Genomic DNA, 23,149 nt, shown 5'->3' with positions numbered 1-23,149 from the left:
TGAGGAGGAATGATGATGGCAACATATTGGCATGAATATTATATTAGGATGGACAATTCTGCACAATCGTTCCAGAAAATCATTCCACAAATATAGGCATCTGGTAGTATATTTCTCTCTGTCTGAATCTATTGTTATTAGAGCAACGTTTTTATGTATCTAGTGGGAATAAGTACACTTACACTCCAACCATTCACAATGGGTAACCATTCTACTCAACTTTACTGAAAGGACTAACATCACTCTTAACACTTTCAAAGGAGATTGTTTTATGTTGGACCATTTTGCATGGAAGACTTGAATCCTGACTTGAGTCGAACTCGACACAGAATACATAGAATAGAAAGTACACAATAGAAAGTTTCTGCAGGACTTAAGCAACTTGATTGTCACACATTGTGCACAGTTGTCCTTCAAATGGTTTACAAGCCGTTAAAACCGCTGGAGAAATTAGTGGTCTTCTGGAATTTTGCAGATGTGTCCCGCATGTTCACATATTTTTAGTTGGGAGACTAATGAAAGTGTTTCCCTGTCAAATTGCACACTAATTAGATTTCATGACCTTCCATACAATAACATACTTTATCTAATTGTATTTAACTGGTCTGTGTCACAGTATTACCATAGAGCACCCAACCAGCTGCCTCTTCACCGCGACATCGCGGAACAGCCTTTTCCTTCACTGCCACGTGACCTAAAAGCCTCCTCTGACTGGATGAAGCACCAATATGGATCAACTCTCCAGGTGCGTTGATAGGGTCAGTCGGTTATCTTGACTCTCTATGTGATGAACCAGATGAACCCGAGATGTTTATGGTTTTTGTTTTCATTAAAGAGGCTTGTTATCGCAACACATAGTATAGTGTGATGAAGAGTTCACAGAGCAAACAGTGTCAACAATTAATGTGCTATTGATTTATTGATGGAAAACAATACACACCTTTTAAATAAATAGTAGTAATAAGATGTGTTCCCTAGAGCGGGCGCTCCCCAACCAACGCACCGGTCCGTGGGTCCTTTGGTACCAGGCCACAGAGAAAGAATGAATGAAAAAATAAAATCAAGGTTGGGAAAATGCTTTATTTTGAAAAATGACCAGATACATCTAGGGGTAACCTCAGGTACATGATAGTTATCCCCAAAATTCAAATTAAGTCAATTTCAACTGTGTTCTGGATTAAAATCAAGGCAGAGTATCCTGAGATTGCCAAAAAAGCTCTGAAAACCCCGCCTCCATTTTCAACATCCTGTCTTTGTCAAGCGAGTTATAAATTAAGCTGTAGACTGGACATAAACAACACACGTTGGGGGTCGTTGTCTCCCATCACCCCTTGATGGGATTGGCTCATCGGAGAGAAACGAGCTCAGAGCTCCCACTAATTCGGTGTAATGGTGAGTTGTCGTATCATTTTAGTCCGTCATATTTATTACGTCATATTTATAGCCCGCCCCTTGAAGGCCAGTCCGTGAAAATATTGTCTTAGACAAAACCGGTCCATGGCACAATAAAGGTTGGGGACTGTGTTCATGCGAAAGTAAATAAAGTTGCCTGAAACCACTGTGGCTCAAAAGAAGCTCTCTGTTCTGCAGGCTGAAGAAGAGCTGTCCGGTGAGGAAGATGAGTGTCTTCCTTCCGAACAAAGGTCAGAAAGAGGTTACACGCTGATCGGAGCGATAAGATGCAGATGTCTGTAATATGTGAGATGTTTGTAACCCCCAGAGATAAGCAGATCAGTGTCCCCTGTGTGCATAAAGGGAAACTCAGTAGAGAAAAGGACGGAAAGGTCATTGGCCAACAAACGCGTCTTTGATCGGGCAATTAACAGGAGTAGTGTTCGGTGTAGGTATCAGTTTGTGCCACTTTGTCCCCTCTGGCCTCAACCGACGACCTGCTTCATTTATTACTTCAACTGAGAGATTAAATGTATTCGAGCCATGCAAAAATATTGATATATAAAATAAAAATATTCTTATTCTTTTATTGTTCCAGGCCTTTACTCTCAAAATTTAAGTTCACAAAATACATGAACATTCATCCTCCCTAGCCCAACTTTGTTTAAAGAAAGTTCCCCTTAAATTGGACATTAGTGTGCTGTATAGACTCAAATAACTCTCAGAACGCTGCCTCTATTTCCCTTGTAACCAGATTACGTCATTCTTTCCAGCAAACTGGCCATTATTATGGAATTACAGACTTACATTTTATTTCCCATAATAAATTACAAAACAGTTTAAAAGGTGTCAATGCTGCCAGAAATTCAATATTGCAGGAGGAATATATATTCCTGTTATATATTTACTTACTCACACGTGTTTGCTCACTAGTGGTCAAACGAGTCTAAAATTAGAGTTGAAGGAAAAAGAGGACGGATGGTGGCTCCAAGAACACTGCAGATTTAAACACAGTTCTACAGAATTTAAAGCTGAAAGGTTCATTTCACTTTCTCTAATATGAACAGTTAAGGTTTGATGACCGATATGTTTTTAGATGTTTTTGTCTAGTATCTAAGGAGGTAGATGGACTTTTAAAACTGCCAGAGTTAAAAAAATTAGATTGCCAGTGTACTAACCTCTAAACTCTTCCTCCTCCAGCAGCAGGCCTCCTTCCTGCCCACTCTCCCCGGCCCTCTTCTGCCTCCTCCTGGCTGCAGCTCTGGCCCTCCTGTCCTGTCTGTTCTGGGTCATCCTGGAGCCGCCATGCCGAAGCTTCCAGCTGACACTGAGCTACGTTAACGGACCCCCGCCTACATGAAGACACCCCAGAGACCCTCATCACCTCCCAGAAATTGGAAAGCGACTGGCTTCTATGGCTGTTATAAAGAAAAATAACATATACATGTTGTAGAAATGCAGCATTAGTGCTGTAGAGAGATAAAGTTCACATATGTTCATTTTCAGAAAACCTTCATGCCGCACATCACTACGTGAAAAGATTTAAGAAGCAGAAGCTAATAGTTGTGATGTTGGGAGAGGGGTTGCCTTACTTACACAGGTTATGATTTAAACTGCTGTCTGTCAATGACTGCCATTCATGTCGAAATGATGAAGTATGGTGCACTTGATATTAATCTCAAACTGCCTTGTTACGCTGTGACAGCACTTGTATTTATAATGCATGGATACTGTAGTGGCCAATTGTCCCGTAAATAAAAAGAAAAATAAATATGAATAAAAAATAAACCAAAATCAAAAAGCCACTGATGCACCGTAGGTATATGTAAATTACGCAGCTCAAAATAATGCAGGGTCCATGCGGGAATTTCAGTTTTACTGATGTTTTATTGTAACTTAAACAAAAGAACAAAATAACCTCCCATGCTGCCTACCCTGTCCTGACCTGTCGTCGTGGCTGCTGACTGGCTGGCTGGCTGCTGACTGGCTGGCTGGCTAACTGGCAAAAAATCATAGGCCTACCCAGGTGCACCACGGTCCTATACCAGTCTACTCCTTTATATAACTGGGTGCCCATAGCAATTAACCAATTAACAAACTAGAAGACTAAGTAAACTAGCATGGCAAAAACTATCCTAATACATCAACTAAATCTAATCTAAATAATCAAACGACTACAATTAAACAATATTACTTGAATATAATAATATATACGTGAATAAAACAAAACTTATAATATGAGTAAATAGCTCCTACAGATATGTTTTCCAAAATGACAAAAAGAAATACTCTTAAGTTATGATTTATGTCTGTTTTGTTTCAAGTTTTATTGAGCCCATTCTATATTTGTATATTACTGCCAGCCTTTTTTCTCTCTCAAAACAAACAAAAGTATGTATTTTTATTTTCTTGTGTTCCCAGGTAGCTTTTGGTTTCAGTTTATTTCTCTAAAAATTAACTTCCAGAGAACTTGATAACGTGACTCCGGGACGTGCGCGGGACATGCACGTACTGTGGATGAACAATTTGTTTGATCTACCGCTATTTATAGTTCAAGAATACGAGTGCGGTGGTGCTATGGAAAGCTACGGTTCCTGTACTTCTAACCAGCCTAAACAGTTCAAGCTGTGACACCCACAGGAGCCACAGCTTAACATTTATCCAGACAACAACCAGCAAATAAACAATATGCAAGTGCAGGAAACTCACTGATGATGCCTAATTTATGATCCATAAGAGTCCGACAAAAACAGTCTTCTTACCTTGTAAAAATGTCCAATAAAAAACAATCCCCCAAAAAATATAGTCCAAAACACGTGATTTCACCATCCACAGACTGGTGTTGCATGGCATATTAGCTGGAGATATGAAACAATATCGCCGTGTTTCTGGATGCAACTCGCATCTCTTTTCGAGCAAAGACATAAACCAGTACTGAAAATGAAGGCTGAAGTCTAGCTTTCCAACGAATCCTCACTTGAGCCAATAGGAGCTTGATGTCCTGACTGACAAGCTACTTTAGCCAACGAGAGTCAGCGATGAAGAACAGGGTCTGCCTATTCTTCCATATATGGAACAAGCCTGTCATGTGCTACAGCTCTGATGACAGGCGTTTCGTATAGCCAATGAAATTGCGGACATTTTGAATATAAATGAGTGGGGGTGGGGGTTTGCAGAACAGGCTCCAAGACTCTTGAGAGCAGAATAAAGCTGGCAAGCCACGGTATCTTATTGAATAAGTATGAAAATACATTTTTACTTTATTTTCTCTGTCAGCAATACTTATAGTAAATATAAATATTACCTTTATAAGTTTGCAAGACTTTGAGCCTTTTTAATATATATATATATATATATATATATATATATATATATATATATATATATAATGAATATATATATATATATATAATTATATATATATATATATATATATATATAATGAATATTTTCATTCTCAAAATGGAAAAATGTAGATATTTCATTAGAAAAACGTATAAAATATCATTTCTTTGCATTTTCTGGATCTTCTTTTAGATTAGACTGGATAAGGCGTCCGGCTATGGTCATATTGGGTTGTTTAGTTCATAAGTCCCATTTATAGTAATCTGCAGGTATGTATTTGCCAATAAATGTTCAGGTGGAAATATTAAATCTTATATTTATTATTTTCAAACGTATATAACTCAGTGTCAGCAACACTTAAAGTGATTGAGACTATTGAGGGGGAAACGCTAGAGTTTTTTCTTTCAAAAGATACCAAGACCATGAATTTACTCCAAATGGTTTAAGTACAGCTTGCAGTTTACTTTGGGTTTTATTTAGGCATTTTATTTTTGCAAATGTTATTCGAACATGAACAGTTAAAACCTTCTGCAGAAAAAATACTCCAGTAAGGGGAAAAGCCAAAGTTCCCTATGTCTTTTCCAAAGACCAAAACACAAGCATGATGGATTATTCTCAGAGGCACAGACACATTTCTGTTTTCAGATTCAGAAGTGTGTAATGATTTGTTTTTGTTGACGGTGTCGATCATGTCACGTTCTAGCCGACATAAGGTGCTGCCGGGTTCGTTATCAAGTGTTTTATGTGACTTTAGTTATCCACATTGTGTCATTGCTGTAACAACATCAGCTCTTTGTGGCTTTGGACCCCCGGTGCCTCCTCACACGGTGTGCTTGAGCTGTGCGTCCTTTGTTTGGTTATTTGATCATCGGGCATTTCTTCTATCAGAAGAGCAATTTTGTTGGAGCAGCCGGATGAAACCAAACTTCTGAGGATCACATGTTTGTAAAACGTGCCATCAGTGGTGAAATAATAATAATCATGAGGATGAAGATGTGCGTTTTAAGCCTTTTTAAGAGATTTAACGATCACAGAGAAGGGAACTTCATGAGTGAACTTTAATCTTTAACATTTCAGTTTTAGTTTGTCATTGTTTCTAAAACAAATATTGCATCCAATCAAATGTTTATGCTTTTGCACCTGCGTTTGAATAAAACAACAAAAAAACTGTATGAAATATTCAGATTTTCTTGATAATTTTGCCAGTTTTCTGCTTGTTTGCCCTGAATGTATACAAGTATAATTGTATTGTATTTTAGTTGAAGTCAAGACTGAGAGGTTTATATTTAATAGTTGGGGGTAGATTGATATGTATGCAAATATGCATGTACGTGGGTCTTAAGCTAAAAACAAAAATGTGAGTATTAATAGAATGGGTGATGTTATGTTTGTTATGAGTGAGAGTGAAGGATGACCAGATGGAGCGGTGTTCTGTGTTATTAATGACGGAGGAGGTTTGATTTTCCATTGAAATGTGTTGAATCATTAGGTTTTTTTCAGTGTGTGATGTGTATGTTATTCTTAAATTTCCAGTTCAAGAGAGTTTTCTTGGCGATAGTTAGGGCGACAAGGAGTAATTGGCGGTCAGTTTTGTTCAGCTTCATGGTTGTGATGTCTCTTTACAGGCACATGAAGAATAAAATGTCCAAAATCCTCGGTCGTGGAGAAAGAAGTACCGGAATCAAAAAGTTATAATAAAAAGATTTAATAAAAAAGAGATGATTAATTCGACAGATACAATACTTGATCAAGGCTCTTTAAATCTCGGCCGGAACCACAGACTGCACGCAGTTAGCTGTCACCCCAACGGTCAACGAAGTAAAGAGGCCGAGAAAAGCTCTGCGCCAGGTTTTAATACCGCTCATTCGCTTGGCTTATGGCCACCATTGGTTAGTTTCCATAATTTCACACCTAAGACTATTCCCTGTCTCACTGTTGGCTGACGCTGTCTCAGGGGCGGTTTCTTCAGCTGTCCTCAGCAGAGAGTCCTCTGCGCACCCTGACTAGCTCTTAAAGCTACAGTAACACAATCCTAACGCATGCAGACTATTCAAAATCCATTCACTCCATAATCATAACACAGTAATACAAAACATACAGTGATCTTCTTATGCATACAGTTACATATTTTCCATAATAATATCCCTTATTGATTATCATAACCCTCTCTTGTATTTTAATATGCACATTAAACAATTCTTTATTATTATGTGTAAGTCCAATATTTACACCCCAGACTATTACAATTCTACAAAACCCAACACACAGTGAAGGGGATAAAGGGACGAGGCAGCCCAGGAAGACAGATAGTGACTCAGTTATTTTTTCCCAAAAGTGTTGAACTGGTGTGCACTGCCAGGTGGCGTGAATGTAACTATCCGGACTATTTTGAGTGCAATGTGAGCAGATGTCTGATGTAAATGTTTGTTTTTTTGTAAGTTTAATTCTTGTTGTTTTATTTAAGTAGAATTGTGTGATGATTGGGTTAAGAGATTTAAACCAGGAGTGGGTGGGCTGGGATGGGATCATTGTGAATAGGTAATTTATTTTAGAAAGTATTGTCTTTTTAACTGTAGCTATTCTGCCTATGAGTGAAAGTGGTAGATTCATCCAACGGAGGAGCTTGTCAGTTATTGTTTTAAATAGCGGAGTGAAGTTGAGTGTGAACAGGTCTGACAGCCTGGGGGAAATATTTATTCCTAAATAAGTGATGACACCGGTGTAAAAAGGGATAGGTGGTGCATGGGCTGCCCCATCCCAACTGTTATACTCTAGTGGAAGGATGGATGATCATCCAGAATCTTAACGTGTTGTCTCTTGTCTGGCGATGAGGTCGGACCCACAAACCTTTTGATTGAAAGTATATTTTTACTTCATTTTAGATCAAATGTTGCTTTGAATACAATGGTTAGACTGCAGTGTTTTAAGGTAAAGGTTAAATAATGTGCTTTTTACCGCACTACATTTTTTTGTCACCTTTAGCTATTTTACAGATTATGAAAATATGTTTGATTTATAAATGTTGTGTTAGAGATAACAGCAGTATACAGAGTAGTTTGAATCAGCACCACCTTTACCATTAAAGTGAACACATTGCATCAATAGTTATAATCCAATAATATATAATAATAATAATAATAATAATAATAATAATAATAATAATAGTCTGCATAATGAATACTTTTGGTACTTTGGTATGCTTATACTTTTACTTCAGTAACATCTTGAATGCATCAGAATACTTTTTTGAGAGTTGAATAAATGAGATAAAATAAATAAAATTTAAAAAAAATGTCTTGAACAAGTCAAGTTAGGAGTGGATTCACCTTCTCATTTTGTGTGTGTGTGTGTGTGTGTGTGTGTGTGTGTGTGTGTGTGTGTGTGTGTGTGTGTGTGTGACGGACGATAGCAGATTTGGGTGCTGGATCTCGTGCAACACTCACGTGTTTAAAGAATGCAGAGTCACTGCGATCAGTGACACTGCTAATTCACTAAATAGGGATTACCAGAGCAGGGCAAGCTGTGTGTGTGTGTGTGTGTGTGTGTGTGTGTGTGTGTGTGTGTCTATGCATATTGCATATATATTAATCAACAGACACAAACCCATTTGAACTAGCAAACCAGAAGCAAAACAATAGGCACGCCGTTTGCGCTTGGAAGCTAGGCTAACGTTACGGATTAAAGTGAATGAATGGTGAGCGCCACACGGCAAAATTAATAAGACGTGGTTCCCTTGACAAGACCAAAGTGGTATGAGTTATTTGTCATTGTGAGCTGAGCTATCATCGTAGCTATCCAGTCTGAAATACCACTCGATGGACAAGCACGACCAAGCCAGCACGAAGCCTGAATGCTATGTTCATCTCTCTCTCTCTCTCTCTCTCTCTCTCTCTCTCTCTCTCTCTCTCTCTCTCTCTCTCTTTCTCTCTCTCTCTCTCTCTCTCTCTCTCTCTCTCTCTCTCTCTCTCTCTCTCTCTCTCTCTCTCTCTCTCTCTCTCAATTCAATTCAATTAGAACATTGCAACAACAATATTGCCAAAGCAATTAAAACACATCAGAAAAACATAAAAATATACAATTCATACAGATAACAAAAATAATTTAAAAAAATAACAATAATAATAAAACAGATAGAAAGTCCCTCTCTGTCCCCCCCCCCCCCCCCCCAGATCTCTCTCTCTCTCTCTCTCTCTCTCTCTCTCTCTCTCTCTCTCTCTCTCTCTCTCTCTCTCTCTCTCTCACCTTGTTTACCTGAAATAAGCACTTCATAATTGTATTTTGTAAACCCTTGCTTACCTGAATTGTGCACTTTATCATGTATTTTGAACCGCCCTGTTTGGCAATTGTTTTTCAATAAAACAAAACAGTTGCATAAAGCAAGCCAATCCACTTTTTCATGTTGATAAAAGCATTAAAATGAAAGAAAAAAAATTGCGATTAATTGCGATTAAATATTTTAATCGCTTGACAGCACTATATATATATATGTGTGTGTGTGTGTGTGTGTGTGTGTGTGTGTATGTATATATATGTATGTATATATGTATATATATGTATGTAAAAACATATATAACTTCTCCTCTCCTGAGGTGCAAGGTGTGTGTGTGTGTTGTGTGTACAGTAAAGTGTGGAGCAGTCACTCAATGACTGTAAACTGTACGTGTGTGAATATGGCTGTACATTTGCTGTGTTTATGTCGTGCAGCTGTCGCGTCAGGTTTGTGTTTCTCCACCTCTCTGCACTACACTACAAATGTGTGTGTGTGTGTGTGTGTGTGTGTGTGTGTGTGTGTGTGTGTGTGTGTATTATTGTGTCAATTCGTCTGTTTTTACTCTTTACTCTTGTGAAGGACTCTACTGCTAATATTCTTTAATTTGTGTGACTCTTGTGTTCCTGTGTGTGTGTAATCCAGTTAATGAAAGCGCTCCATCTGTTCGGCGTGTCGGCAGGCCTGCAGCTGGGGATAAAGGCAATGATGATATCTGTTCATTAAAAAGTGCGAAAAAAGTTAAAAATGTCAAACTTCCTACTGAATCAGGAGAATACTGAGAACAATTATTCCATTGATTTAAAAATTCTTAATTTGTGACATGGACATTAAACAAACATGAATAGTTTCCACCCTCTCATAGAAAATACATTTTCCTGATTAAAATATCACACAAATGTAAATAAATGTGCTTGTAATGTGACTTTAAAAAACTGACGATGACACTTGTTGTTTTTGTGCCCAAAGTTCCCACACATGAACCACATGTCTAGTCACACCACTCCTGTCTCACTGTGCTTCCATTCAAATGTATGGGTTGTTGCTGTTCGGAGGAACAAGGCATGTTTTTCAGTCTGTCGGCGTAAAGCGTGACGCTGGTAAGAGAGGAGGAGAGCGTCCAGCGCATGAAAGCACCAGATTGTTTCCCCACAGATGACAACATGTTAGTCGAGGAATTTGTAAGAGGACGTTCTAACAGGGTTGCCAGAAAGTGAACAATGTCAGAGAGAGAGACAGAATATCCAGATCCAAAATTAAGATGACTCAACTCTTTAAATTAATTTCTGACAGCTCCAGATTCACACGCTGTGGTGTTTTTTGATTTCACAAATCTTGTATGAACCTCATCTCATTTTCAAGAGAGTCATTTCTAGACAAAAGACCCTAACAAACCATAACTCAGCAGAAACACTTTGATGTGTTGGAGGTGTGTCTGTTTGCGGAGAGCGTAGTAGTAGCCGATCGTCAGCAGCTCTTCATCACTCAGGAGCAGCTCTTCATCACCGAGTGATGATCCTCCTTGTACTATTGTTCCCTTCAATATTTCAAACAGATCCAGTGGTTAAATACTACTGTAGCGTTATTGTTTGTGGCAACTTTAATAATTCATCATACATTAACATGAAATTATGTGACAATAATAAATCAGAAACCCATGAACTTGTGTAAAAAATAAAGAGATGGCACTCAGCTTTAGATGTCTGAAAAAAATGGGTTTCAGCTCCAATATAATTTAACATTAGATTCAACGTAGAACTCCATCCAATTTTGTAAAAAAGAGACACCTTCAAAATTAGATACTAAATCTGGGCTGCGTCAGGGTCTTGTCATGGTGTACAGTGACTTATACTTTAATATACACACAAATCAAATGATCGCAATATGTATGAGGGAAATATTTGGATTGCTCGCTCTAGGTGGAGACCGAAAGAATGAGGTTGCAGATATAAGAAGCCGAAATGAGTTTCCTCCGTAGGGTAGCCGAGCTCAGCCTTAGAAATAGGGTAAGGAGCTCGAACATCAGAAGGGAGCTTGGAGTTGAGCCACTACTCCATGTCCAAAGGAGTCAGCTGAGGTGGTTCAGGCATCTCATCAGGATGTCTCCTGGACGCCTCCCATTAGAGGTTTTGCAGGCATGCCCAACTGCTAGGAGACCACGGGGAAGACACAGGACACGCTGAAGGGATTATATCACCTGGGAACACCTCAGGGTCAGAATGAGCTGGAAAGTGTTGCGGGTGAGAGGGAAAGCCTGGGTTGGCCTGCTGGGCCTGCTGCCATAAATGAGGAATAAAATGAATGAAGTGAATAAAATAAGATTGTACTTGTATAGCGCTTTACAAGTTACTCAAGGCACTTAAAAAGATAACACTCATTCACAACTGAAAATGTATTGTTTTGTACAATTGTATTGTACTTAGAATGAACTAAATATTAATGGGGAAATGGAAAAAAGACAGCGTGAGGACAGATTCCCATCACATTCCAGCTCTGGAGCTGCGGTGTTTGGGAATTTAAGATATTTCAGTACGTATTCATGAAGAGGACACAGACTATGTTGTATAATGGGAACTTCAGCTGCATTCATTTCACACAAAACCCCTTCAGTCCTGCAGCATATAGACACGTCCCATCCCTATCTGCTCAAAATGGCATGTTGCCAGATTAGAGCTACAGTTTTTGTGAAATCTTGATCGTTCCTAATTAAACATCAGGACTGAACATCCTTCTTAAAAACATGCTATTCTCTGCAGCTTTGCCTGAAGAGATGTAAAGAAGAAAATCAGCAACAAACTAAATTATTGCATTGATTTAATTTAAATCCAGCAGCAGCAAGCAACCAATGCCATGGCCATGGCTAATTGTATTTTAAACATACACAAAGGTTTTAGTGAAATTAAAAGAAAATTGATGTCAGATACAACCCTGCTATTGATTTAATAAGGATGTAACGGAGTTAGTCTATTTACTGGTTAAAATATACAGATTGCATTGATGAGTGTAGGGTTTCTGCGTACTTGCGAGGCGAGTGTGTTTACTGCGCTTGTGTGTGTGTGTTTGTTTGTTTGTGTGCTGCATGTGTGACTCTAGGCTAACTAATGAACCATCCAAATTGTCGGCCATATTCTCGAGGTTTCAGCATCCTGAAAAACCCTCTTTCTTAGTTTTATCGTTCCAAACACATTCTCTGCATTTCAGTGTCCCACATGATAACACGCATGGTCTGCATTGCGCTCACAAGGTTTCAGCTGATAATACCATCCCTGATCCATGTTGCCACTGTGGAAGCGTAGCACCCACCTTCCAGGTTAACGATGTTAGCATTGTTAGCGCTGTTGCCTTTGGGGTTAAGAACCATGAGGCATTAGGTGTATTAACTCATTTGACTCTCCTGTATATTTAAATATAGACAGAAAACCCACAAATGTTTCATAGGAGAAATCCCTTTAAGAAGTGCAAACTGATGTAAAAAGGGCATCGGCCTGGGCCCTATTCCACATACGTGGTTCAACAAATCCGATCAAATGTCCTATTATCCAGCTTAACCTAACGAGATGATTGACTACAGGATATGTAGGTTCCACGAAGGTGGATCCGCCCACAAACGGTCTCATTCATTCTAACCAGACGTTAATCCTCAGGATAATTGCGCGTGCCCTCTCCTCTTCAGAAGTGAGAAAAGTCGAACACCAAATTCATGAAGTTGTCTTTCTAAAATAACAAATAAACTCAGAGAAATACCGTCTCTTTTCTCTGCTGATGAGCAGAAGTTGATCATGACTTCATATGATGAATTTAAGTCCATAATCATGACAAAATCTGATGGTGCTTTCACATTCAAGCGTAGCAAATATTCACAACACTTCCTGTTGTGAATGCAGCGTAACGCCGCGTAACACGAGTCAGTGCAAAATATCAGACAAGTAAATGTGTCAATAACTAATAAATGTATCGGCTAATTCTAAGTGCCTCATCACCCAAATCAATCAGATTATATTTAAATGTGCCTGCTGATAGTAGTATACGAATTAATATATACTTATGAGGATATATGTACTGTATGCACGTATCATGAACTATGTGTATATTCATGTAACCTATGTGTGTTTAGATTACCATATAACTACGAGTTTGAATATTTGTATTGGCGGATCACTATGTATACTCGAAATCAGAAATTCAATCAGTTGAAGCAGGGATAAGGATTGTTATCATGAGTCCACCTTCATCGTGTTCTACAGTAATGATATGTATCGTGTACTAATGACTGTCATATAAGTATGAGTGCTTTCAACACATCCATTAGTTTCTTAAGTGCTAAATAAACGTTATGAGCAGCACGGGATGCAGCGGCTCTGTTCTCCGTATCGCGGACACAAACGTGTAAAACTCGCAAAAAAGCGAGCTGTGCCTTGCGCTCTTTTTTTTTTTACACAGTCCTTCTGTGATCCAGTCTGCATGTACAGTATGTGTTGTGGACATTATGTGAGACGGACAGCGCTCGGCTGCACCGGTGTTCAATGTACGGCTCCAGGAAGTCTTGTAAACAAATGAGTCCTTGTCTGCAGAATTGATAGCGCTTATATGACATCATGATGTGAGAACGGATCTTGGTGATCTGGAAGAACTCTCTCCCTATAAAACTAATATAGAACTAATATCGCTCCTTCATCAATGAGGAAGAGAGCTGCTTTTTGTCCGGTGGGAGAGGTCAACCTATCCAGTGAACTTTCACTAAACCTGCTCCCGACCAGGTTAGGGGATTTTGATGTGTTGCTATGGTGACTGATCTAAACTGGCTTTGTGGAACCGAAAATCCAGATCTACGTCATCTTATCCTGGAAATTATCCAGCTATATCAGTAAACCACGTACGTGGAATAGGGCCCTGATCTCAAGCTGTGTATGTGGGTTAAAAAAGCGGAGCTAACATCAGCGAGCTTCAGCTCGCTAATGACCACTTTGACCACTTTGACCACTTTCCTGGGAGCTTTAATGCAGATAAATGCATCTGCCAACTGGCTAATAATAGTCATCTGGAAAAAAACACCAATTAACGTGGCATTACCTGCACCCATCTATAGAATGGGGACAGTGTGTGCGCGTGTGTACGTGTGTGTATGTGTAGGAGCTCTGTCTCGGCAGTGTATTGCAGCATAAAGTCGGGATGTTCCCCTGGCTAATGGCTTTGGATCTTAGTCCACAGTGACAGGACTGACTGACCAACCGGCTGCTGTGTCGAGGAGTCAGGCTCACTGCCAAGTCAACACACATTACACAAACACAACACAGCTGAGACAGGAAGCTGAGGGTGTCAAGTGTGTGTGGGTGTGTGTGTGTGTGTGTGCGTGTGTGAGCGTGTGCGTGCGTGTGTGAGACAGGAAGCTCATGTTTTTTGGGAAATTAAATGTGACATCCTGCATCCGACGCATGAAAACAGGAAGATGTTGGTATTTTTTGGACTTAAATATTTAAAACGATGCTCCAAAGCGATCAATACTAGAGTGGACCGACTGGATTATTTAACAAGCTGATGCTGGGTAGCTGTTTAAACCTCTGAAAAGCCTTCACGCTTACCTTAATTTGACCCTGAAATTTCTTACAATTTGGAAAAACACATAATCATGCTCTGTATTTTGTATATTGGATGTTCAGAGCGGGCTCAATTGCTTTTCTCCGGGTCTCGACCGACAGACAGATTCCAGATTCCAGATGCAACATCAAATACTTACATTTCCATACACATTTCTACAAAACAAATTGAGACGTAGTTGGTATCTCTGGAAATATTTCTACAGAGAGAGAAAAAGGGGTGGGGGGCTAACAGCGAGCTAAGCAGTACTGTTTTCCAGTTTCCATCGCGCATGTCTCACAAGCAGGGTGCGATGCACTACCAGAGTCCACAGGGAATAGTCTCCAGCTACACTCTTTAGCTACAATCTGTAGCTGGAGACTGTCTTCTCTCTGTGGTAAGGCAGCCCACGGACAGCCTGACATTTGGGACCCATGCAGGTGGGCAGGGCCTTTAAAAAGGGGTGGGAAGCTCACCTGTGCCTTCTTTAGCAAGCACACCTGAAAGCAGCTGAGGCCAGTCATGTGGAGACTAATTTGGTGAGCTCTCTTTTCTTTTGATCCAGGTTTTAAAAGCATGATTTTAGTGTGTTTAGTTTAGTGTTGTTGTAATGTGTTGTTGTAATGTTTTCTGTCTTTGTTTTTAAAGAGCCTTTGAAAGAAACACCACTGTTTTTCCCAGGCCTTTTATATTTACATGTCCCTTTTTTTAAAGTATTTATTTAGCATGGGCCATTTTATGTTTGATTTGAGCTTGTGGGTTTTTGTGTTGGGCTGAGGAGAGGGGCCGAGTGATAGGGCAGACATTTTACATCGGCATTTTATTATTGTGTTATTTTGGTTGGTTTGCTGTGCCTCAGTATATTCTATTTTGTTTGTGTGATTCATGTACTGTCTTTATTTACTGTAGCTCCGTCGCCCTCCTCTCTCTGACTGTGCAGTTTAAGTACCACAGGACTTACTTTCGGTTTGTGCACTTTTGATTTAAATAATTTTAGCTGTAGTTGTTAATAAAGCTTTTGTTTGGTATTTAGTGTCTGGCTCCAGTTTGAGGGAGAGAGAGAGAGAGAGAGGGAGAGAGAATATTTCTGAAAAACAATTACATTATGAAATAACTTCAACTTTGTGATTCTGTTTAGGCCAGCAGAGAAAGCCTAGCTGGCCCCGACGGCCCGCCACTGCGCAGGACACATCCACAGGTGGGAGAGGACACGTTCATGCCATATCATGAATGGCCGCTGTGAAAGAACGTGTTTCCCAGAGTCGTTCTTAGCTTAAGACGCTCTTTCACTAAGAAGGAAACGTAAGATCAGTCTGTCCCACTCTTAAGAGCCTTCTTAGCGACTAAGAAGGCTCACTGCAGCCACGTCAGGGAAAGTTATATCTGACATTCAAAGGAACTAAAACCATGAGTAATGATGAATGTGCGCCCACAGCTGCAGAACACTGACGCAAGAAAAGTAATAGCATAAGAAGAAAATAACGATATAAAAAAGAATTGCCCATTTCTTCCTGTAGCTACATGAATAAAATGAATCATCATTACTATCGCTCATTATGTTTTCACACCCATTCGGCATCTGCATATGAGTTTACGTTAGCTATAAAAACAGTTACAACCCTGTGGTATTTCACAGATATCAGATGAAACCTCATCAAGAGAGGCTCCACGTCTAAAGGCGTTGCTGAAGTCCACGCGTGAGAGACACACCATGGCTGCAATACAGAATATTCTCTCTGCTAACCATCAGCGTCGCTGTGCACGAAGCCAAATAGTTATAATTGCATATGTGCGTCAGCATTTCTCCCTAATTAATGTGCTGTCCAGTCCAAGTACCGGCTTCCCCATGTGGAGATCCAACGCCTCGTCATGCTAGTGTCACCATACATCCAGAGGACAACCCGCTGCAATGTTGCCCTCAGCCCGGAGGTGTAGCTCCTGGCCGTGCGCGTTGTGTGTGATTCATGCACTGATTGATTAGCCTGGCATCGATTGATTTAGTTTCAGCAACACGGCGGTGGACAGCTCCCACTAAGAGCATCTTAGGAAGCTTCTTTGACGGGATCTTAAGAAGGCAGTTAAGAACGCATCTGGGAAACACTCCTATCTTAGCGCTCCTTCTTAGCCAAACCTTCTTTCGAGCCTTCTTAAGTCCTTAAGAACGATCGAATCTGGGAAACGTGACCAATGTCAATTGCGTTTAAGAACCACTTCATCAACTTTGTTACCTGTAGATTTAAGTTGAAATGGTATGCAGCAGAGTTGTAAAGTGGGAGATGTCTTCATTTCTGTCATGAGATCTGAGATTGGATGTTTATTTCCTCAAAGACATGCGGGAGGTGACTGACAGTTGGAGCACCTAAAGATCCAGATGAACCTAAAACTCTCCTTGTTGAACCATCAGTACATAAGATGAGGAGTCGTATGAGAAAATGCTTTGATAAAAAGACAAATGTTCAAGAATCCTGTGGACATCAAAAAAAGTAGTGAAGACCACTAGGACTCCCAGATAGAGAATAAAGATCATGCTTTAAAATGTGTTAACTCTGTAACTAATGTTGTAACATGGATATTAAAATACCCGGTGAGACTTGGCCACTGTTGGAAAAGAGAATGAACTTCATCAAATTCAGAATGCTTAGTTGTTGCAGTTGGAAACAAAACACGATGTCCTAGAAACTGACGTTATTAATAAAAACCTAAATAAACTTAAACTTAGTTAGCACAGCCTGCAATGTAACACCTCTCAATGCCAGTGTTTAGTTTGTCCATTCTGGGCTGCTGTAGAAAGATGGCGCAACACAAAGTGTATCTGTACTAAAGTAAACAGAATGATTATTAGTTTCAAGTGATTATACATTCATGAAAACATCATTATGAATAATATATTCCACTTCTGCCCATTAATTGCTCTAAATCCAACACAATGGTCCTTTTAAGTGGAATACATGAGTACTTCTCCTGCATCTGGCAAACATTCAGTACATCTATTACTGCCGTGGAGCAGTGCTGTGCTGTTGACCCAATACAAGCAGAGATACTTTGTGATAACACGGACACAGTTTTTTGCCCTGGCTGCATGCAGCTGCCCTCCTGTATATAAGCAGGTTTTATTAGTCCGTCTCTCCGTATGACATAATCAATCAGTGCGTTTACATGATGGTATCAATTCAAATTTTGCTTTAGTCGGACTATACTGTCTTTCAGGGCAACTGCTAATATCCTAATATACATGGCAGTGAATAAATCGAATCATTGGGCGAAAGCATGTCATATCCGATACGATAGGTGGTGCTGTTTTCATTACATCTAGTGGTGATGCAGCCATCTCCGCTTGACATCTTCACTCTTCATAATGGAGAGAACCCCGCTACCTTCAGTGGTTGTCGGGGAGGTAGCGGAGAGCAAACAGGGAACTCGCAGCAGCGCTAGCTGGCTACAGCAGGGAGCTAGCACCCACCGAAGGTACCCACCGAAGGTAGTATCGGCTCGTAACCCGAGTTTTACGTTTGTTTGTTTCTGCCGGCCGGCTCCCGGCAGTGACAACTTATCGTCTCTTTCGACTTCCGGGTCACGACCTGGGAGGGAGGGAGGAGTGCGGCGGGATCTCGAGCATGCGCAAAGACGCATAGTCCAGTTCCTAATCCGATTCACCGTTTACATGCTGCGTTGTCCGAATTATCAACCGAGTCGGATAGAGTTATCCAGGGGTGTTAATCGGATCGTAGTCGGACCGCTATTATTCAAACAGATTATTATTCGAACCGATTTGTAATTCAAATGCATGTTACCGCACTAATTGTCTAATGGACAGTGAGCAGGTGACATTGGTTTGCGGGATTGACAAGAAAGAAACAGGAAGGTGTGAACATTACTGGGAGAGTGGTCTTTATTCAGCTTCCTGGGGGGAGATGTCAAGCCTGCTTTAGAGCCTCAGTAGATTAGGACTGACCCGACTCACTGCTCCTTCGGGCCCAATCACTCAGTCTGAATGAAATCTGAGCTGCCTCGATCCTCCCTTTGGAGACGAGAGCAGACAGATACTTCAGTGGATTGAAACTCGTCCACCTCAGCAGGTCTCCAGTGTCCACTCTTCTCTGCTGATCTTTCAGGTGATCAATTGAATGTCACTTTGTGATGGTGTCTGGTTCCTCTGCACTCAAGCTTTCTGTAGTTGTAAGGTTAGTAACTTGTAGTGTAGAGTTATTTATTTTGACTTCATTGTCTGCATGTTTTTGGTCATTTAATCAGCAATATTATTAGTTTCAAATTTCAAAATACTGTATGCAAATGCTGTATTTGTATAACTTTCACCCTCAGTGCAGTATATGAGGTTTTCTGAAAGGACTCTGGTGCTGGGAAACACAACTCGTTTTGTCCACAATCCCTTTGGAAAAATCAACCCAAAATGATTGTTCATTGTAGCTTTAAGCTTTTGAGCATCATTTATATGGTAATAAAAATGCACTTCACAAAATTCAGAATGTAATAATGATTGACAATCCCAAACAACACACATGTCCACATATGAATAAATGGAGTACCAGAACTTATTTGCGACCACCTCAAGCACTGCCTCGAACCATTTTAGGTCAGTTCACAATGTAGGAAAGACAACGAGTGGTTAGTCCACACACCGGACCGATGGCACCAAAAAAGTAAATATATGAACACAAAAAAAAATCTGCCTAGTTTTTCATTTATCCTCACTGGATAGTAAGATACAGCTTTGGCTGCATACGGGGCTGGAGAAGGGTCGCTTTTCAGTCCGGGAATCTCAAGACCGGCCCACTTTTTCCATATTAGTGGAAATTGGATAAATAAAGCAAAAGTTCAGCTCTTACTATCCTGTAGGTTTTTTTATTAATACCATGGTCCAACAAAAAATGTAAAGGTTAAATACAACAATAGTCCACTTAAGATGAGAAGTAAACAAACATATTCCACTATTCCACAAGGATAGGTTGATAAATTAACAAAAGCAGAAATAAATAAATAAAACATTTGAAACATATCCCACTCTTTAACAAAGAAGCCTATTAAACTAATGTGTACAGTTCAACTCACACTACAGTATACAGTTACATTGTGAATAGCACCAACAGCATCTACAGCGTGCAAGCAATGCACTGGTTTCAGCCACTGTGTTGTTGCTTTTAGACATGAGGATTTCCTTCTCTGTGCACATTAACATGAACACCTCCAAGTTGTCCTGCCTCAATGAGCTTTGTAGCCTACTCACAAATTTTAAGGTTGAGAAGCTTCTCTCACATGCAACCTGTGTGATGGACAAAGTCGACGTAAACTTGTATGCTAACCCAATGAAAGGACAAGCATCTGTGAGGAGGTTGTACTGTAAGAGTACCCATATTTTGGCTGATATAAAAAGGCTAATATTTTAATTCAATTTCAAATTTGATTGGAAATAGGTTGACAACGCAACAACGATATTAATCAAGGCTACAACGTTAGCCGAATAGTTACATTGCTAATCATTAGGCCTTTGTCTCTCTTTACCAGTTGCCACTTGTGCTTGTCTTCTTGAAAATAAATCGGTTAGTTTGGCACATTTGGCAGCATCCTCCTCCAACGCCTTTCTTTTTTTTAGCCTGGCTTTTCCAGCCCCTCCTGCCCTCTTCCTCCTGTCCATCCTCCTTGACGCGTATCGTTGCGGTCGGGCCGGCCAAGCTATCGGCAGCCTGAGAACTTTTTGGAAAAGACGGCTATGGACCAAACCAACTCTATTTGGGAGGGGAGAGATTCCTCGTGTGGTATACCGGTTGTACCACGCGAGGAAGTTCTTCCCTCCCAAATGGAGTTGGTTGGTTCCATAATGGACTGAACCAACTCTATTTGGGAGGGGTGAACTTCTTTGCGTGGTACAACTCATGCAGAGGCTGCGGTGTCAGAATGCGGAATGTGTGTCGCTCACTTTAAGAGAAGAACGACTAACATGACAAATGTCAACAAATAAAATTCTCGACCAGCCCAGAAGTGAAGCGGCCCACCGGAAACTCTCCCAAGTCTCCCGATTACTCACCCAGGGCCTGGCTGCATACAGGTTCTGTCTAATCAAAATCCTAATCAAGCCTTTTTTTCTTTTTGTCTTTGGATGAAAACATAATCACAATCACATGTGAAGTAGAGTTCGGCCACTCAGCATACACTGTGCAAATACATGACTCTTCTTCTCCATGACTCTCGTCCCAAGTGTCCACTCAGTAAACCAGTCAAACCGCAATGAGCTCACTTAACCGCCAGTCCCCTGGGGCATTATGGGTAAACTCACAACATTATGTTCTCGATTGACCAGTGAGTGCATTCTGAGGACCATGAACATCAAGCAATTACTCAGACACACACACATTACACAGAGCACAACACTGGATCAAAAGTTATATGTACACACGATCATTCAAACACCCACACATGGTGTGACATGAAAACATGCTCACACAAGGGACAACAAGGGACTGTTTATTTTGAATACACACAGATGGTGTACACTACGCTTGTCTGAGATGAGCTGTGGCTTGCCTCAGAAGTAAACGAGAGTTGCAGATTGCAATAGTGGGAGGTATTAAAAAGATAGCTTTGGCCCTATTCTTCGTACGTGGTTCAACAAAGTCGATCAAATGTCCTATTATCCAATTATTGAGATGACGTCAGGTTATGTCGGTTCTTCGAAGGTGGACTCAAACAGTCTCATTCATTCTAACCAGACGTCAGTCCTCAGGATAATTGTGCTTGTCCGCTCCTCTTCAGAAGGGAGAGAAGTCGAACGCCAAATTAATGATATTCTCATTCTACAATGACAAATGGCTGCCCTATCACTCGGCCACTCTCCTCAGCCCAACACAAAAACCCACAAGCTCAAATCAAACATAAAATGGCCCATGCTAAATGAATACTTTAAAAAAAAGGGACATGTAAATATAAAAGGCCTGGGAAAAACAGTGGTGTTTCTTTCAAATCAATCAGATTATATTTATTAAAATTTGTCTGCTGGCAGTAGTATACAAATTAATATATACTTATTGGAATATATGTACTGTAATACGTACTATATATGTGTATATTCATGTATAAGTGTGTGTAGATTACCATATAACTAGGAGTTTGAGTAAGTCTATGGGTGTATCAGTAAGTATGTATTATTCATAATTAAAAATTCAATCAATTGAAGCAGAAAAAAATGTGTGATTCTCTGTATTATTTTTATTATGAGTCCACCTTAATCATGTTCTTCTATCATCATATGTATGGTGTACTAATAACACTGTCATATATTTATGAGTGCTTTTAACACGTACTTAAGTTTAAAAGTTACGAACAGCACAGCATGCAATGGCTTTCACGATGTTCTCCGCATCGACACCATTCGCAAAATAGCGAGCCGTGACCTCGTGCTTTTTTATAGCTACGTTATAGCTATTTTATAATTTGAAAAATAATATTTTTTTTATAATTACAAAGTTATAGCTTTTTTTATGAACAGCCTTCTATAGATTTTGGACTTGTGATTGGTCACAGGGCCTGTATGACCATTAACATCTGCTGTGATTGGTCAGTGAAGATAGCATCTTACCTTGAATCTACACTTTCAGGACTTACTGATGACCCCTTTCCCACAGAGGTTTATGTGCGTCTGGTGAGTGAAATGCTGATTATGTTACTGTTTTATACATTTACAGTCATATTTAATCATAAACAAGCCACAGTGCTGTAGTTGCTGCTGCACCTGGGGCTGCTGGTACTTCTCCCCACAGCTTCTACCCGCGGCCTACCCCAGCTCCGGCCGCTCTGGCCGCGTGCTCGGCGGCGGAGTCCGCTTTGGTGGTTGAAGTGGCCTTGTGGGTCGGTCCACGTCAGTCAACAGGAGCGTCTCCTTTTCTTTTTTTCTTCTCGTGCCCTTCCTCCATGCTCGTGGTGGTGCCGTGTGGCTCAGTGGTCCAAATCCTAACCTTCAGACAGTCACTTGAAATGCAGACCGCTCAAGATGTCCGAACCTCACCCGAACATTCTCATTTCACCAACATACTCACTTCATGTTTATAATTAGATCGATGTACACTGCCTCACCAAAAAAAACGTCCAAGTTCAGCAATGACCAGGTTATTCCATCAATGGATTTTTTCTTCCCAGATGGCACGGTCATATTCCAAAATGGCAATGCCAGGATTCATCGAGCTCAAATTGTGAAAGACTGGCTCAGGGAGCATGAGACATCATTTTCACACGTGGAGTCCAGACCTGAACCCCATTGAGAATCTTTGGGATGCGGATCCCAAAGGATGCCAAGCGGATACGGGGCATCGGCTTTCGCGCGATCCAATTGGGTTTGGGAGCCTTCTCCAGCAGCTTTGATGCTGGAAATGGCTTTGCGCAGCGGTCAGACTCTACCATCATCAATACAAGATCTTGGTGAGGAATTAATGCAACACTGGATGGAAATAAATCCTGTGACATTGCAGAAGCTTATCGAAACAATGCCAGCGAATGTGTGCTGTAATCAAAGCTAAAGGTGGTCCAACGAAATATCAGTGTGTGACCTTTTTTTTGGCCATGCAA

At 40.4% G+C, this 23,149-nt stretch overlaps 1 protein-coding gene across 1 annotated transcript in view; it reads left to right on the top strand.

The window, feature by feature from the left end:
- Positions 1 to 2,752, top strand: part of si:ch211-137a8.2 (uncharacterized protein LOC777613 homolog) — a 54,368-nt gene extending 51,616 nt beyond the window's left edge. The window contains exons 11-14 of the mRNA XM_068584067.1: positions 617 to 745; positions 979 to 1,005; positions 1,591 to 1,643; positions 2,593 to 2,752. Coding sequence (XP_068440168.1) covers positions 617 to 745; positions 979 to 1,005; positions 1,591 to 1,643; positions 2,593 to 2,752 — 369 coding nt within the window. The remainder of the gene's footprint in view (positions 1 to 616; positions 746 to 978; positions 1,006 to 1,590; positions 1,644 to 2,592) is intronic.
- The last annotated feature ends 20,397 nt before the right edge of the window (positions 2,753 to 23,149 follow it).

The sequence above is a fragment of the Clinocottus analis genome, unplaced genomic scaffold, assembly GCF_023055335.1.
Source record: "Clinocottus analis isolate CAN_PGR_092001 unplaced genomic scaffold, fCliAna1.0.p SCAF_2, whole genome shotgun sequence".
Lineage (NCBI taxonomy): Eukaryota > Metazoa > Chordata > Actinopteri > Perciformes > Cottidae > Clinocottus > Clinocottus analis.
Note: the sequence above shows the minus strand (reverse complement) of the source record. Positions and strands in the feature narration are given on the sequence as shown.